We start from the raw sequence: 18,365 nt of genomic DNA, 5'->3' as shown, positions 1-18,365 counted from the left end.
GTGGAGAGTGCACGGAAAGTTTATGGTGTGCTGTACAATATTTGAACAAGTGATCTGTGAGAACTATTGGGAGCTTTCAGGGCGTATCAGGCTGAAGAAGACATAGTGTCCTATCGTCATTATCAAGTGCTCTGAACGGTGACGAATTCGCAATGTTCCTTTTCATAATTCGGAAGAAAAAGAAGAAGAGAAAGGTTTCGACCAAGCGGGGGTACGTGTTGCCACATGGGAACAGGGACGTCAGGCGAACAGGTAGGTCAGTTATTACCATAAAATCATAGCCTTGATATGATATAGACTTTGACGTGTCCTGTTTGGCATGTACAGAATAAGATACGGAACAGACCTTTGTAGTTCTGGTAGTATAGAGCGTCTTTGCTAGCCCAAAGACTAACATTCTCGTTTCTTTCGTTCTGCGCTTCAACATCCACCACTATCTCTATTTCCTTTCTATCTGGCTGTCATCCTTACGTGGATATGCTTTAGCCAATTTGATGGATATAAAAACCTAAGGAAGAAGCAATCTTAGGAGGCAACCTAGCAAGCAAGAAGTGTTGTTCTGTCAATACCACCAGCACTTGTCGTTGACGTGTCGTGTTTTTAGTGTTCAGAGCCGATTTCTTGCCATTTGTGTTTTTATTGATTGCTCAGACTATTAGTCAATTTGAAGCTACTTCCTGGTATCTGCAGGGTCCTTGCTCAAAGAACCTTGGCCCCAAAGACTTGACTGAGAGAATAGGAAAAAATCGACGGAAAGAAGGAGTGAAAAAAGGAAGGACATCCTTGAGCTGCTGTGTCTTATGCTTATCGTGTTCTCTACTGGTTTGAACCGATTTCTCACCATTTCTGCTTTGTATAGGCTAAATATATTTTTGGATTCTATCTGTGGATTTGGGTCCTTATTCGTTGAAGACCTTGAACCTAAAGCCTTGAACTTAAAGAATCGACCATGAAGATGACAGTTCAGAATATATGCATACTCAACGAGGGAAATTGAAACGAATCCATAAATCTTCATCTTCATCAATAAATCTTGATCTTTGGGGAGATGATATATTTCTGAATTTATCTCAAGGAATTGTATCTCAAGAAGCCAATCTCTACTTCCATACAATTATCGACTACTACTAGTTCATGACGTAAGCCAATCTGTCAGGAAAATACATTGTCAACACTATCACTGGGATATTGAGAACGCACTCTGCATTAAACAAAGTACACTGATGCTGACTAATCTCGTCATATATTGATGCCGAAGCAGTACTCATTAGATCTTTCCTCCAGTTTTGCTTTGACAGAGATAAAATCTCAAATTTACCAATAATCTTGTGGACTCGAAGTTGAAGCTTAAATATAATTGGCGAGTTACAGCGAACTGATATCAGAGTACTACAGAGAAATCACTCTCTACACATCTACCGGAGTAACTTTGCCATTTACGAAACCCTCTCTGCAACTTCATGACGGTGCGACTCCCTCTTCGATATTTCGGCCATGACTTATTGAGGAGCCACCCTTACTTGCCGCCGAAAGACACTGTGCCGGAGACCCTGCCCCCTCATTCTCACTTCTCGATCGGTCTTACAGAGCTCTGGAACCACTGTGGTGAGTCACAAGTCTAACCAATATCGCTTACCTTTGGAGGAAGCAGAGAACTTCTTACCAGACGTCTTCTGTTGAAATTAACCAATAGAAATTACTAGATGTACGTTATTTTAGAAATGTAGTTTATTCTAACAATCCTAAAGTGATTTACAAAATTATTGAACACACTAGACCTGGAGGAGGCGATGAGTACACATTTAGAAATATACGTAAAGGTTTTTGAGTTTCAGTAAAACCATGAAAGGTTTTTCGGCCAACAGATATACTGCACTCCATAAATATCACCTTCTTACCCTAGCACTGGTTCAACCACATACCTCTGACCATGACAACACGCCTCCGGGCCACCTGTCATTGACATTGGCGATATAATGGAGTCCCCAAGTCATGTATATACAAGTAGTCTTAAGAAACGATTATACTGGCAGGTGAACGATGAGGAGAATACCACCGAGAAAAATTAAGAGACCTGCCAGTGATCATTCGGAATGAATACGGGGCTACTTCCTCAGTTCATAAGGAATTCACAGTAATTGCCTTTTATTGTAACAAGATTTGTAGTTCAATCAGAGAAGGAATCTGCCATCCCTTTGATGTTGATTACATAAAAAGGGACGAACCTTCAAGTTTGTATATTAGCCAGCTCTAATAAGGAGTTGCCTTGTTTGCCAAGAAGGTTACAGTCTTGTCACAGAAGGCTCCGAAGTCACCCTGTCAGTAAGGTGGTGATTTCAGTTGGACGTGTTGGGGTAAGATGGTAAGTGATACAGTCACACCTTTAGGCATGCTCCAAAGCAGATATTCAAGCATACTATAGTTTTGAGGGGTAAATGTATGATCTTTTTGGGGACTCTGGGATTGCCCGAAATTGACTGGCGAGTCGTGATAGAGGTTTTCGCATCATGGCCATTTTTTGTGAATTACCCTTTATAGAGATGGCACTGAGTCATTTGGCTATAGCGCCGAGAATGGACCTCCTTAAATTGATTTATTTGCGCTTTCCTGTCATTTTGCAGCTATTCTACCTCTAAGATCTCATGAATAGTTAAACCAACCTCCTAATGGAGGACATAATCAGAAGATATGTTACAGGTATTGTAACTCGACAATATCAAATCATGATTTAATAGAGGTTCCAAATCATTCGATTGCAAATGGCTGTTTCAGGTTGCCTATAAGAGCAGAATTCTTTTTTTTTACAATCATTTGCCCTTTTCTTCTGACTGAACCTTAAGATCTATCCACTTCAGCCTCCATTTTACTCACATACTTCTTAAAATCAGCAAATAGTTCAAATCAAGTTCAGTTGCATAATTAACAAGCTTTGTGACGTAAATTACCGTTACAATGTGCGCTTAAAGATAATGGCTTTACCTATTAAAGTTCCGCTTTACGGCGGTAATTGCCTTCCCTATTATTTCGTCAATTCATCATCTTTCATCAACTACTGTACGGTCCTTTCAGGAGTTGTACTTAAACATTAGTCCTATATCTTAGTACATCTACATGTAAATGCGTTGAGGGCGTTCACACTTAATTGATCGAAATAGTTCTCAACGCTGTTCAAACTTAGGATTATTTTCGAGTGCATTATAGTCCCAAGATGGCCGCCAACTGGCCTAGACTGTGGCTTCCTGTGCAACAGGAGAGCAAATATAGTCCCACTACAATAGATCATTGAGCGGCAAAAAATTCTCAATTTTCTCGGGAGTGCGTGAGAGAGCCATGAGTTGAGGCATTGACAACAATGGCCTCTTCTGTTAGATCTCGCCACATCTCGTGAGAAGACCCCGCAAGGGAGACACGGATATCCTCATATCTACTTGACGGTGGCACATGGGACCGGAATTTGATGACAGTCATTGCCAAATTAGATAAATGGTCTTCACACGATATTTTGCGAGATGTCAGGGACTGACAAGAACATTTCTGGACAGTGGCAAACCAAACCGTCAGACAGTGAAACCTGGTCTGAGCATTGTTAATCTTGTTAATCACCGCACTTGAATGGTTTTCCAAGTGTCTCAACGCCGGGTCTGATGACCCTCTGTCTGTCTATAGCAATATTTCCACCTTTTTTCTCTTGCTCAGGAGACGGAGAGAGTGCATCACCATGGACGCTGCCTTAGCGGAATACCCCAACAACGAGGAATGTGCTGAGCTTGTGAGGGGTATTTGTAAATGTTTTGGTATGTAAACTGTCATCAGAATTCGCTGACTTCTGGCTTAAAGCTTTGCTTATCCTACGAAGACTTTCAATCGGTGCGGCTACGATCGGCAGGAAATGGAAAACAAATTACAGAAATCGTATCCGGTAATCCATGCGTACAAAATGGGTAAACCGTAACTGAATCAGATATCCACGTGCCTAACCGGACACAAAATCTGGAAATCGCGCCGCTGATCAGCCGCTTGATGTCGAACTGGTCGTCCATCGTCCATTTATATGCGGGGGCCACTTTTGCATTTCGACCTGGGCATGTACAAATAAATTCGTGCATTTGCAAATTAATTCAGAAATACACAAGTATACACATTCTAGAGAAGTATTTTTCAGAAACGCACTTGAGCAGCCTTCCAACTGTACGTGCAATGACATAATTCTGGACCCTGCGGGCGCCCTCTCGTGGGATGGAAGTAACCATCGCACCAAGAGTCGTGGTAACAGACGATAATGATCAAAATATCAATAATCCAATAACAAATACCAAATACCAAAGTTCTTGGTAGAATTAACCAATAGTGACAAATGTAACGTACATGTAATTCTACAATACGATAAAGTTCTTTTAACACAAGCAAGTACATTTACATGTATACCAGTCCTGAATATCCAATTCAATGTACATATATGTATTATCAAGTATTGGGCTTTATACATACATATACTTGCTTTTATGCATACGGTACTTCAATTTGCTTCAACGAACAGTAACACAACGTAAACATGCAACGACACAATTTCTTGGAAGTCACTTTTCTAAAGCACGATTACCAAATATTTGAAATCCTTTTCTTGGCAGATTAGACGTACGCAAGATGAATACGCAATTTTAAATCCATTCCAATGTAAATGTTCACTGAATTCGACGATCTCTGAAGTGTACTTAATATGAAATTCACGAGATGGCATCTGTCCCCTTGATCCTGTTCTGGCTTCGCCTGTCACTTTCCAGGGGAAAGAAGAAGACTGAAGACAGAAAGAAGTGAAGAGATTAGGTTATGGCCTTATCTCTCACGTGGGATGACAGCCATAAGTAAAGTAAAAACTTGCGTAGGGAACTCTTAATGACAATTCATATCCTTCCCAAAGCCATAATGGAAAAGGATCAGATCTGCTTTCTCTTTGACTGACAATGACGGGGAAATTAGAAGTTATTTTTACCAGTCTTGTTAGCCTAGAACAAAAACGTTTATCACCGAGTATCGCTCGCGTTCCTTGCAGAGTCAGCTCAAATTTCTGCACTAATTTCTGCAGTTTGTAATTTACAAAGGTTGTTGCTGCGCATGCGTGGGCTGCTGGAGGGCCATGACGACTGACATTTTCTGGAGCTTGGCAATCTCCAAGCTACGCCATTAGTGACAGTTACTTAGCGTTAGACTAACGCCGTTTACTAAGCGTACCTTTGACCTAAGGAGCAAATTCTAGCTATCCTCTCGGTGAAATATTGGGAGCATGGCTAACGAGCGGCAGTCTCATCACCGTTAAAATATTCCAGAGATGCTCCCCCTGCTACGCTTGCGCATAGCCACCCCGTGGTGTCAGATGTCCCAATCTCGTCTGAAATCACAAGTCGTATCTGCGGTAATCCTGTTCCTGTTCCTAATTTGATAATCGCTCGATACGACATCGATTTGTGTTAGTCAATTGGGTTGGCGATTGCAGTTATTGATATAAATGAACCCAAGGGATTAATTCTGCCTCCCGTTCTCTGATTGAGGCTCCTCGTTATCTTCTCGTGAATTGGAATGCCAAAGTTGCATTTACAAGGTTTTGCTGCTGATTTACCACTGAAGGTCAGATTCGTTCTTTCATGTTTGGAAAGTAAATTTGAGATATATGTATCCGAATTTGTAAGTAACGCATTGAATTGCTGTTTCAACAATGAAGTTGTGTACACAGAAAAAAAAATCCTACATGGAAAATGCCATCGCTCTGGCGTGTGCATATATATGTAAAGAATATGGCCATCATTGGCAACACTACACTGTAGGTTGACGATAGTACGAGCTAAATGATTGCATGGTAAAAGCAACTTAACTTGCATTGTAGATTGCCTCATGTCATTGCATGCCTTAAGGGTTGGGATTCGACAATTGAATTACCACAAGCACAGTCCTCCTACTGGCAATTCTGGATTTCTGACTAATTGGTGCTAAAAGCACGAATTTAACTGGAATATGCAGCGAGGATACGCAGTGCTTCTCGTGCATGACTCGAAAATGCATTTGGGATCCATTACAGTTAACCGTCACCGTCACCCGATCAAGCAAAATTCATCATTTCAAATAGGATTTACTAAAGCAGTCTTTTAAAAATAACAAGTTTAATTTAACGTGAGACGTTTCGAGGATTTGCTATTGCCGATTCGAAGATGATGATCCTTCGGGATTCAATAACTGAGTCATGAGCGGCTTAGCAGAAAAGGCACTGAGAGGGATAGCACTGACCTGTTGGATGAACATGCACTGTCTGGCTCCCCTACACATTAACCAAGTGGCATATTATCGATATTTATATCATTAAGGTCACTGACTTTGCAGGGGAGTTGATTGGTTATGAAAAAGACGTGGCTAGCCCTTGCCCCACTGCAGCCTCATCGACTTAGCCCATACCATTAAACCTACTGACAAATTGGCGGGCAGCCTTGCGTAATGGCCAACCCGTGTTCCTCTTGACGATTCCCCGGGTGATTCGCGAATGATTTAGGTGCGATGACGTTTAGTGAATCAACGCCAGGAGCAGAAGCTTATGGAATTCCTGCTAATGTCCTAGACGGTTTAATAATGTTTCTGGAATAGCATATACCCCCCGAGAGAAGGAGCCAACATAACATTCCCATGATGGGCAATTGACGCCGAAAACAATTTCACACCAGCTGTGAATTAGGCGGATCCACCACACTCATTACGAAGTGACTCGATTATCCAAGTCTCTGTGGGATGAATCGCGGCTGTCCATTTGGGTGGTTTGATTAGGTAAAGTGGGAGTCTGCAACAACGCAAATGATTGTAAATAACTCTCTCATGTTGATTGATTTGGATCCCATCGTCAGATATCATGAAAACCGGTCATTTAATTTCCAATGAGAGTTCGAGCTATATTCACCTCGGCCCGAAAAATACGCTGAGTAACTCGAGCAAGTCATCGCTAACGACAGTTACCATAGCGAGGGCTGGGGGGTGGAAGGTCTTCATTAATTTCGGCCGCAGTAGGGATTAACACCATCTTGCTTCAGATCCACAGCAATTGTTGACGTCACTATTTCGTCGCAGACGGTGTAGGCATCGTCGCTTTGGTTAGCATGGCGGTTGTTCGTCTGACTTCCTTCCAATGAATTCTCGTACAGCTTCTGGCGTTTGGAACCAATCTTACTATTCAGGGACTTCCAAGAGCAACATTTGGGGTCATAGTGCCGGTGGATTGTCCAATCAAAGGTGCCCAATACAACATCCCGGGCATGCTCATTTCCAATTGGCTAATCAGTTCTAGCCTCTATTTTGAGCGGTCAATCTCTGCTTTGAAAAAAGGGCGAATGCGGTGAAATGAACTGACACCTAAAACCAATTACTTCAAAATCGATCTGCCAGTCATAAGAACATTGAAATCTCTCGCTCATTCAGTGGAGTTTTAGACTGAGACAAATGTGACCTTCGGAAACTTATAACCACTCCGGAGGAGCTTCAGACGATTTGAGAGCCCTCAGTTCATATCTCCACCCAACAAGAATTCACCAGAATTCGATGAACGCTTTGATAGACCTTGCACTTCACACAGCCAGAGGCAACCGATAAATTATATCTGATTTGATATGTTCATCTTCAAATCCGCGGAATTGGAATAAACAACAATTTAGTAACTCGGCAGGATTAAGCAAGAGCCAGACTGAATCGAATTTGGAACCACTTGGGGTTCTCTGGATGAGACGCGGCAAATGACTGAGACGAGGTTCCGAGATTGTTGGGCGTTTTCGTCTTCGACAGCATTGATTTTTGGATGGGCAGACTCCTCCTGGAATTGTATTCATGTCCAGGATTTCCAGTATACTTGTGCGCGTCCCGAAACCCAATATCATTCACGTCACGGGCGGACCTCAAACCTTTAATGTTATTTTAAAACATGAACATCGACTTTATGTCGAAATATGTCAGCTAATAAGCTTAACCAATATATTGCGCGTGTCCGTGGAATAGTAATGTAAAGCTGAATATCCAGCAACTGGCAATTTCGTTAGTCATAATGGCCGTGCGATGCGTAATAAATAACGAATAAAGAAGAAGCGGAAAAGTAGACATGTCCAAGTGACGTCGCACACAATCGTGGCGACTGAATTATTGCGCTTTTTGCATGGGGTCTTACAAAACTTTTTGGTTTTTGGCTTACTAAACTAAAGTAGTATTTGCACGAACGCATAAAACTTGCAAATCGTTGTCTGTAAGCCTTACGGCGCATAATTTCAATCTCGGTCGGAGGCGATGATAAAATTTTGTTTTATTTGAGCATAATGCTGTTTATATAGTGGTTCTTTCTATGTGTGCACCTGCCACAGAAATCTTTACTGTCAAACATTTTTACAACGTATAGCCAGTCATTTTTCAACACACCGTTTGACGACATCATGTTAGATGATACATATCATCGAGATCCTCTGATACTTGTTATATCTTGTGTAGTCAATACTACCACATTTTTCCACAATGCTGAACTGGTATTTTTTGGGGCGACTACAGCGCTGGGGCGGTGACCTTGTCGTTTGGTTGAAGAGATCTCGCCGCTGAAGGTTTCCAAATTTCCAACAATACATCATAGTGATATACCTTGGTGAAATACTAGAGTGCCGCGGCCGGTTTGCGAGGTTGGCCGAAGTCTATTGTCGTTGGAGAGGTTCGGGGAGAGATTACCCGTACTTGTATAGAGATGGGCGTTTTGTGACTCAACGTTCAGAAGTCGATCCTTAGTGCACGCCACGCCGATCACATGAATACAACAGTTTTTGTATGGACTGTCTGGGTTGTCCAAATGTTGTCTTAGATTTCCGTCTGCTCTTGTAGTCTGCACCAGGACCGCTGTCCTTTCTAACGTTTCAATGATGTTACCTTTTATTGTTATCTTATAGTGCTTACATGTACCATTATACATGTATATGTCATTCTAATAGTACATATGTACCACAACCAGTAAGGTCTCTCCTGTTTTCGTGTGGAATGCATGTGCTCTCCTCATGAACCCCTTGCGTTTAGGCTGATTACCCAAGACTCTAATTATAAGCGTATTGAAAACTCGTGCCAGGATGATGCCAAAGTAACAATGAATACCAACCGCAGAGATCTATAGACAGATACCTAATGACTTTTCTATAGTTAATTGATGGATGACTTGGCAACAGCCTGAGCCACACTTTAGATCAAACATCAATAATGTGTTATTGATATGTATTTACACAACTTGACATGATCAGAGAAAGTCCGTGTAGCGATATGCGTGCATGTTGTCTTAAACAATAGAATATAGAGTGGTTCAGACTGCTTACGAAAGCGACAACGCTGTTTTATACTCACGAAGACCATGCAGCAACTGGATAAAAGAGCAGTCTTGCAGTATCACGTTTAATTATGGCTTTGTAATGGTACTCTTTTTCAGGCGACCAATTTTTATCATTACACCACATTTCATCCAAACTGCGTCTGTCTTTAAACTCGACTTCTGTCTTCGTGTCATTTCAGGCAGACGATGTTGCAAGATGAAGCTGTTTGTCCGGGCATTGGTTGTCTTGGTAACCATGTCCATCCTCTACATTGCAATGGACTACCTCAACACGCCACCTATCGACGTGATTCAGACGTACTACGACCAATATGACATCCGGCACATAATAAACGAACCGAACACATGCAAAAATCATGACGAAAGTGACGCAGAGGTCGAGATGTTCGTCTGCGTCCTGAGTGCAGCCAATAAAAGTGAAGCGCGCCAAACAATCAGAGACACGTGGGGTAAAACAATCAAAGAGCCCGGGAAACCATTCCGACTAGTGTTCTTCGTGGCAAATGCGGGTGATGCTGTGAATGAAGTTGTGAAACAAGAGAGCGATGAGTTCCATGACATTGTTCAGTTTGATCATGAGGACACTTATAATAACTTGACACTGAAATCCATCTCTTTATTACGATGGATTCATTCTCATTGTCAGCAGACAACGTTTATTTTGAAAGCGGACGACGATATGGTGATAAATGTCAAAAACATGGTGACATCCCTCCGCAAGGCCCACAAGAGGACAAACCGGTTCTTTCTATGCAATGTGAAGTGGAAATCGCCCGTGATACGTGATATAAAAAATAAGTGGTACGTGACACGCGAGGAATATCGCGCGAATCATTACCCGCCATATTGCCAGAGTCTGTACGCTTTCACTGGGAAAATGATTTTGGAGATGGTACTCGCAGCAAGCAAAGTGCCATTATTCAAATGGGAAGACATCCACGTGACCTCGAATATAGCCAATGAGATTCAAGTTAGTCGCTTCCATCACAACGGCATCCGGCCGTTTAGGAATAGGCCTATTAATATAAACAAACCGTGTTTGTTTAAATATTATTTAGCGACCGGTGGGTTGAACACCGCAGAGATTCGAACATTGTGGCGGAACTTTCATGAACGATGTACCAGAAACTAAAGACTTACTACAATGTACTTGCATTTGTCACCTAATAAACCGTTTCTCACTGACCTGTCTAGGCTACAGTTCAGCTTTAAGGTTAAATAGATGGATGGCACAAAAGCACTTTCGCCACCTAAACCCGCGACAAAGACATTGGGATTAGATTTGAGTACAAGTCTATCGCTAACAGGGGTGATATCAGAACAACTCATGGGCTCACCAGGACCCTTTTTATTTAAAAATGCAATGGGTACCCTTTTTAAAAACCACAAAAAAGATTTGTAGAATATTAGCATGACCACTGATGACAGGAAAGAACCACTTTAACTTGACTGGTTTCCCTCTATCTGGAGTTTCATACAGGCATCCAAAAATTGATCTCTACATAGACATGATAGTAGTTCAAGGACATTGTCAGGGCAGGAGCAAGCAGTTATTTATTTCCCACTTCACAGGTAATTTGCCAGTGATATCAAAGGGGTTGCACTGCATTTATTTATACATGTGTTTGATAATAGGCCAGTAAAACTTTTTTTTCATATCACAGTGCAGCAGCCAGAGTGGTCAGACTTGCTTTGCCCCCTAGAAGAGTGTTCGAAATATCTTGAAGCCCCAGACTGATGACAAATATGAATGCAAAATTTGTTATTTTAGAGAAATATAATTTATTTTATGATTTTTTAATTGGTCTTGCGTTTAGTTATTAATTCCGACACAATCCAGGCTCCATGTTGCCCAGGTGGCTTATATGAAATACCATCCAAAGTTTCCGTTTTACACTGAGGAAGCACTGCCACCCCTGGCGGCTGAGAGGTGAACTAGTAAGCCACAGTTTCATGGCGACAAAAGACGCCCTTTATCGGTAAAAAATCAAAAGAAAAACATTGTATTTTAGAATAAATGTATTTGTCACATGTATGAGTATATCATCAATTTGTTTATATCATGTTACATGTTATTTGATTTGCTAAATCAGAGTAAATCTCTCGGGCAGGTTGTTTAAAGCAAGTTTCTGTCCTACCTTTAAACACGTAATTGACTCTTCTCCTATTGCGTGTAGCAGTTGTACAGTGTGAAATGTACCAAGGATGACATGAAATGAATATCCTTCACAGAAGTTACCAGTTACACTTGCTGCCACCTTCAGGGAAGTTCATAAACTGATTTTTACCGAAATTTGCAGAAAATCTAAACCTCTCCTTAAATTGATATGGACCTCCAAACATAATTAATTTGATAAACCGATATTTCACATTATTAGGAGGTGTTAGTACCTCAAAAATGTGAACTTCTTGCACCAACCCAGCAAAGAGTAGAGCATTTTTGTGGGCAATTAGTAGAAGGCATTGACGTCTAGGAGATGCCATTTTTTGATAGATATTTTTTTTAATCAGTACCAAGTACCACAGTTGATCAACAATTTTCATCAGCAAAAATTATCTAGCAGATATATACAATGTGTTTCAGTTGAGCATGTTCCGCTAAAATGTATTTAAATATGTGGGGCTGGTGGTTATGTCTATGGAGTCAGCCTCTTGGGGTCACGTGGGAACATGGAGGTCTTGCGGATGTTGTGGAGGCCGAGGTACAACATGCATACACGTTCGCATCCTGGAAAGGAAAATTAAAAGAATATCAAAAACATGCAACAATGTCAGCTTTCCTTGTGAAGTCATTTTAAAATTGGTAATGCACACGTTGTTTACTTTGGAAATGTGAATCTTGCATGAGATGTGACATTTTACACAACTCAGCCTAATGATAAGGCCACAGGATCTACCATCTTTTTTAACGATTATCCACTTTAGTGAACGTTATTTCAAGAGATGGGTGTCAACTTACCAATTCCACCACCAGCATGAGGAGGCGCGCCGAAGCGGAAGGAGTCGATGTAGGCCTTAATCGTCTCAATCTCTGAAATGAAGAAATAAGGCATGAAATAGGAATAAACATTGAAGGACAAAGAGAGACCATGGTTCGAACTCAAGATCCTTAGATTGAGAGTTGGGACACCTGAACACAATTACACGTCACTTTCTGCAGAAGTTAACACTACATGTATATTTATATCATCAACACACAGATTATTTAGTTTAAAAGATTTTTACCACATCGATGATGCAACACTGATGGTGATAGAGACACTGAATGTACAAAAACCTCATTTGTTACATACCGATACCATGTGCCTTTGCCCTCTCAGTCAAGAACTCGGGGTCGTGGACTCGCTGAGCACCAGACAAGATCTCCTCACCTCTCATGAACATATCGTAAGAGTTCGAGTAAATCTACAAAAGATAAAAATATTCTTTTGACACTGGAAATCATACACACAAATCTTGGCTCAGCTTTTGAAGTGCTGATTGCCCCTAGCAATATACTTTAACATAGAGGAATGTTTAGCAAACTAATGAAAGTACATGTAAAGAGCATACGGTATGTTCAGGGTGACATAATAAACACTTATCAGTTTGAGACCTAACTCATCTGGGGTTACTTCTATTCTTACCTTGCTGTTTGGGTCAGGCATTGTGTAGAAAGGTCGCACAGCCAGCGGGTACTTGTCCAGAATGTAGAAGTCGGTATCATACTGAAAAAACAAACAATAAGTTAGACTGAGGTAACAAAGAGAATTCTTCTATCTCTTTCAGCCAGGTATTGAAAGAGTCAGAGGTGATAACCTTTGATACTATTTTAAGTGAACACTTCATTCACATATACATCTTACATGTACTTACTTTAGCTTTGACAATTTTGCCGAGCAGCTTCTCGTTTGGTGTTGACAGATCATCTTCATCGCCGATGTCTATGCCAGCTTCACGTAACATCTTGATACCTTCGGGGAACTCAAGCCGCAAACTGAAATAGAAAGTTTGATAAAAACATGCAATCTATCAAAATAAAATAGTGTGAGATTTTATGATTCTTCAGAAATTTTCAGGAATTGCAAAACTAGAGGCGGGAAAAGTTCAAGGAAGAAAGAAATTATGAACGTAAGACTCCACAATGTAACTTACCTTGGTTCCAAGAACTTGAAGGGTTCACATGGATATTGTTTTGAAACTGTTTCAATAATATCAGCAAAGCTGAAAAGAGGAGGTTGCATATTGCTGTAAAGGAAAAAGGACACTAACCTACCCAAATGAGAGTCCAAGATTCTCAAAAATAGAGATGTGACAAGACTAAATATCTACTTTGTTAAACATTATTTATCAAGTAGGCCTTTAGATATTTGCACAAACAGTTCACCGATCACCATTACACAACTTACTTATCACGTAGGCCTTTGAATATTGACACAAATAGTTCACCAATAACATCGACTACCTCGTGGTAGTGGTAGTTGAAAGCCATCTCCAAATCGAGACCAACAAACTCTGTCAAGTGACGATGAGTGTTGGAGTCTTCTGCTCTGAATACTGCAAGACAAGGAAGAAAATGGTCAAAGTTATATACGTATGTGTACATCAAAGATTTACCTGGAAGAACTCCAAAACTGGACAAGACCCTACAAGGATACATTGAGAAACCTTCATCTTCTCCTGTGTTCAGTTAATATACTCTCAATTATACCACCTCAATCCCAAGGCAGTAAGCCATAAGTTGGATCAGGCCAAATGATTAGCCAGCTTGCAATAAGCAGACAATTTTGTGGAATATCCTACATGTAGCAACTGTTCAATTTCGGGCTGGTCTGTGGAAGGTTGTGTAACAACATACCCGCTCCAACTGTGAACACCTTGTCAAAGTCGCCAGATATTGCCATCTGTTTATAAAGCTGTGGCGACTGAGCCAAGTAGCACTTTCCCTTGAAGTAGGTCACCTCGAAGACGTTGGCGCCACCTTCACTAGCAGCTAGAGGGTAAAGAAAGGAACAAAGATATGTCAACGTTTGTAAACAAAATGATCTCCGAGCAAGTATTAAACCTGAACACATTTGTGGCTACAGTGGAACCCCGGTAACACGACCACCCAAGGGACTAAGCCGAAGTGGTCGTGTTACCGGGGTGGTCGCGTTAGTGAATTTAAGAATCATAAGTAGGTTTTCCCGCCAAAACATCGTCCTGCTGTGTGTACATTGACATGCATTAATGACTACGCCACCGGGTGATTCGATAATTTTGTGTGTATATTACGAATAAAAAATCATTTTCTTGAGTGTTTTGCGTTTAATTTGCAACTTATGTAAATGAGTAAATAAACTGACGAGAGCTAATTAGACCAAACATTACATTAAAACTTGAGCATGCTAATTAGAACAAGCATGTAATTCACACCATCGGCAGCTGCCCTTCTTGATGTCAAGCCAATATTCCCGCTAACATTGAGAGAGGTGATGTGAGAAGATGTTGAGAATTCTTCCTGATGTCTTCCTGCTTTAACATTAGCCAATTTGAACTGGTACTGATTAAATCATCTTTTTAATAACGTATTTTATCAACATTACGACGTAGTAAGCATTCTTTACTTTGAGTATCGGTACTCTTACTAATCAACATAATTTATTTGTCCTAAAAACTACGTGTGCATGCCTCTTGACATCATTTAATACTAAATGATGAAAAAACAAACCGTGAGTCGAAAAGAAAGTTTATTCTTCATTTTATTTGCGCTTACATTTGATCAAACCTTGGAGGAATTATACTTGAAGTATAGTTCCTCCAAGATCAAACTCACTTACACATCATTTATTTTCATATGGATTCCCATGGTCATTGTGTTCGAGGTGCTAATTATCAACACGGATTTGCGAGAAGGTGCCAATTGATACCATGCAGTCATGGTTGATTACGGCAATTAGGCCTCATGGTCGCGTTAGCGGGGTTAATTTGCAGTTTGGGACCGACCAAGCTGGTGGTCGCGGTCTGGGTACCGGGGTGGTCGTGTTAGCGAGGGCCAGTTAATGGGAATTAGAGAGAAAACCATTCGGGACCGGAGAATTTTGGTCGTGTTCGCGGGGTGGTCGCGTTACTGAGGTGGTCGCCGACCGGGGTTCCACTGTATTTGAAATTGAACCTTTGCAGCTTGCCCCTCACCACTTCCAAGACAAAAATAATTGATCCATTTATCACCTTATGCAACCATTCAGTCCAGTAGAAGAAAGCTCCCAATGCTGTCCTTGACACACAGGTGTCCGGATTACAGAGGTCAAATTTCATTGATCGTACCAGAGATAAAGCATAGGGAGACCTGTGATCCTGCTAACTAAGGTTTCCACTAAGGGAGTTTCTACTGTTCTTACCAGAGATCATCTTTGGAGTGTGAATTTCAACGAAACCTTTTTCCGTAAGATACTTCCTAAACAGATGACACGCTGCAGCTTCGACCCGAAATATTGCCTGATTGGTCGCTGTTCTCAGATCTATGATTCGGTGGTCAAGACGGGTATCCTGGCTCGCTTTTGCTAGACCCTGGAAAGAAAGAATCAGAAGTTAAAATTCCAAATAAAATGATCTGAAAATGTAACTTCTTGTATAGCGCTTCATGCTGTACAACTGTACTGTCTCAAAGCACTTTACCGAAAACAAGTCTGACTCTGTGCCGCTGCACTTCTCACTGTCCGGTACACCCCAACTTACCGTCTCGTCCTCCTCTGATCGCATGGCATCTTCAATCTGAAGCGGCAACATCGGCGCCGCCTCGCTAACTACCCAAACCTCCTGCAGGTGGAGCTCTACGTCCTGCTGTGAACAACTCTCCACCTTCTTAGGCACTGTTTTCAAAACACCACAAACATCGATGATAGACTCCTTGTTTATACTGGAAGAGATAAAAGTTACCGAAACTTTTCATATAATCTAATTCTGTCAATCAGAATGTGTCTCCCTATTAATCCAAGGCTCCTGCATTTTGAGCGATTTAAATGACAGGCTCTACTGATCCCCTGATCTTAATCATTGAACTCACTGCTATTACTCCTTGAATACTGAACGGCAGCATCTACCCGTCCTGCCCACCTTCGAAAACCAAACCCAACCCACCCCACCCCACACAACTCATTAACTCACCTGCTTGTGAACTTGACCATTTGTTTACTAATGGTTGCACTCACTGCTATCACACCTTGAATACTGAACTGCTGCATTCGGAGAACAATAAAACACTGCTTGCCTGAAACAAAAAAATATGATCAATTATGCCTTGGCTGGTCAATCACAGCTCTAACAGGGAGGGACAAATACTAGATTATTGTACAGATGAAATGCCTCATGCCATGCCGGAGGGATGATACCCATTTGATTACTTTGCCACTTTGAAGTAAAAGTACAAGTAGATCATTACCTGTGGCTCTGCCAGTGACTAAGCTCAGAGTAAAATCACATCTCCTTGCAAAGACTGAACTTAACTCATGTTACACTGACCTCCCCCCCCCCTCCCCCAGGATCCCTGACAATTACCTGTTGCTCTGCTGGTGTGCAACCGCCCTCTCGCCCATACTTTTTGGTCCGCTTTCTCAAGAGTCAATGAGTTAATCGGCAGCAACTCGCGGTCATACTTCTCCTTGGATTGGATCAATGGCATCTTGCCATAGCGGTCTTTGGAGACATCCGCTGTTGGTCCTGCATCCTCTTGAGCGGGTATTTTACCCTGAAATCATTAGACACAAACTCAATCATATCAGGCTCAATATTTTACCAAATGTGTTCATTCCTCAAAATGAAAATAATCACGCCACTAATGTGACCTTTATTTGCAAAACCAGTCACATGTCACCAAAAAAACTTCAGTTGATTTTCTGAACTTCCCGTCTTGTCGACAGGTTGAGTCGTGTTATATCTAAAAGTATCTTATTCTTACGTCTTTTTCCATATGGACTGATTTCTTGGCAGCCTTTTCCTGTTTCTTCTGTAGTTTTTTGAGGGCACCTTTAGAGATGGGCTTTCCATCAGGCCTATAGAAAATAACAGAAAACATCATAGTACTTTCCTGGCTCATCCCATCGTTTAGTCCGATAATCCCGCTAACTAAGCTTCAGGGGCCCGTGATCAGAGGCAGAATCCGAGAATACTATATTGCATTCTATTTTCACTTTCATTTACTTTCCAAGTTCAAAAAGGCTATTATTCATCGATCGCCACAGTGGGAAGTACAAAATTGTTCTGCTCTGGTTTGTTCACATACATCATTACTCTGATCACATGTGTGCCGACTTTGAAATTGCCTCAGCTGGACCTTAGAGTAAACAGGCTGGAAAAGCAGACCTCAGCCCAGCTAGACTAGAGCACCCGAGTACCTCCTGACTTGTCTATTTTTCAGTCTATTTTGTAGATTAGTACAAGCCCTGGACTGGTAGTACAAGAGTTGAACTCAAACAAAATGCGAAATAGATGACGCAAGCCTCATGAAACTGAAAGCCTCCCACTCCCAGTCCCATCATAGGCGAGCCATAGCTAAGCTATCTGAACAGGCAATGCGATGAGAATATCAAGCATGCAAGATTATAATGTATTATGAACAGGCACAGCCATGCCCTTGCCACGATAAGGATAACTGGTGTGAATGGATGTGAATAGATGAATGGATGTGCTTGTATGCATGATGAAATCTGTTGAGGCCTAGCCTATTCGGTAGGCCTATGCCCTATGCTGGAAAATGCCGGTTCGGTTACAATTGATTGAAACCTTGATCTCTCTAAGCCAAAGACAGGTTTTTCACAGTTACTGTAACCAATGACTTCATTACTTACCCTATTAATTGTTCCGCAGCCTGATTATCTCCTTCCATCTTCAGTTTTTGAAAAAAGGAAGGATTTAGAAGAGATTTCTCCAGCAAGATAGAGCAGAAATGTTTGCGCTTTGGTGGATGTTTCTGAATGCCAAGAAAATATCATAATGACGTCAGAAGAATTCTGGAAATTCCCGGTCGGGCAAAATTTAA

General features: G+C 41.4%; 2 protein-coding genes across 2 annotated transcripts; one reads left to right on the top strand and one right to left on the bottom strand.

Moving 5' to 3' along the window:
* Positions 1-173: 173 nt before the first annotated feature.
* Positions 174-11,171, top strand: LOC135497805 (beta-1,3-galactosyltransferase 1-like). The gene is made up of 3 exons (XM_064787732.1): positions 174-252; positions 3,697-3,794; positions 9,550-11,171. Exons 2-3 carry the CDS (start codon positions 3,719-3,721, stop codon positions 10,500-10,502), a joined length of 1,029 nt encoding a protein of 342 aa, XP_064643802.1. The 5' UTR covers positions 174-252; positions 3,697-3,718; the 3' UTR covers positions 10,503-11,171.
* Positions 11,172-11,371: 200 nt separating this feature from the next.
* On the bottom strand, positions 11,372-18,290 carry LOC135497804 (aspartate--tRNA ligase, cytoplasmic-like). The gene is made up of 14 exons (XM_064787731.1): positions 18,175-18,290; positions 17,286-17,379; positions 16,886-17,075; positions 16,496-16,598; positions 16,067-16,247; positions 15,730-15,898; positions 14,208-14,342; positions 13,759-13,906; positions 13,505-13,573; positions 13,226-13,346; positions 12,997-13,077; positions 12,664-12,775; positions 12,330-12,401; positions 11,372-12,098 (listed from the first exon to the last, which is right to left on the bottom strand). Exons 1-14 carry the CDS (start codon positions 18,210-18,212, stop codon positions 12,007-12,009), a joined length of 1,605 nt encoding a protein of 534 aa, XP_064643801.1. The 5' UTR covers positions 18,213-18,290; the 3' UTR covers positions 11,372-12,006.
* Between the last annotated feature and the right edge of the window lie 75 nt (positions 18,291-18,365).

Source organism: Lineus longissimus, chromosome 13, assembly GCF_910592395.1.
Source record: "Lineus longissimus chromosome 13, tnLinLong1.2, whole genome shotgun sequence".
NCBI classification, from domain to species: domain Eukaryota; kingdom Metazoa; phylum Nemertea; class Pilidiophora; order Heteronemertea; family Lineidae; genus Lineus; species Lineus longissimus.
This window is presented reverse-complemented; position numbering and strand designations above follow the sequence as displayed.

Coding starts and splice junctions, on each gene's coding strand:
- LOC135497805 (XM_064787732.1), top strand. CDS start 3,719: ATGGACGCTGCCTTAGCGGAATACCCCAACAACGAGGAATGTGCTGAG. Junction 3,795..9,549: donor GGGTATTTGTAAATGTTTTG/GTATGTAAACTG, acceptor GTGTCATTTCAG/GCAGACGATGTTGCAAGATG.
- LOC135497804 (XM_064787731.1), bottom strand. CDS start 18,212: ATGGAAGGAGATAATCAGGCTGCGGAACAATTAATAGG. Junction 12,776..12,996: donor TGCCTGACCCAAACAGCAAG/GTAAGAATAGAA, acceptor TATCTTTTGTAG/ATTTACTCGAACTCTTACGA. Junction 12,402..12,663: donor GGCAAAGGCACATGGTATCG/GTATGTAACAAA, acceptor TCTTCATTTCAG/AGATTGAGACGATTAAGGCC.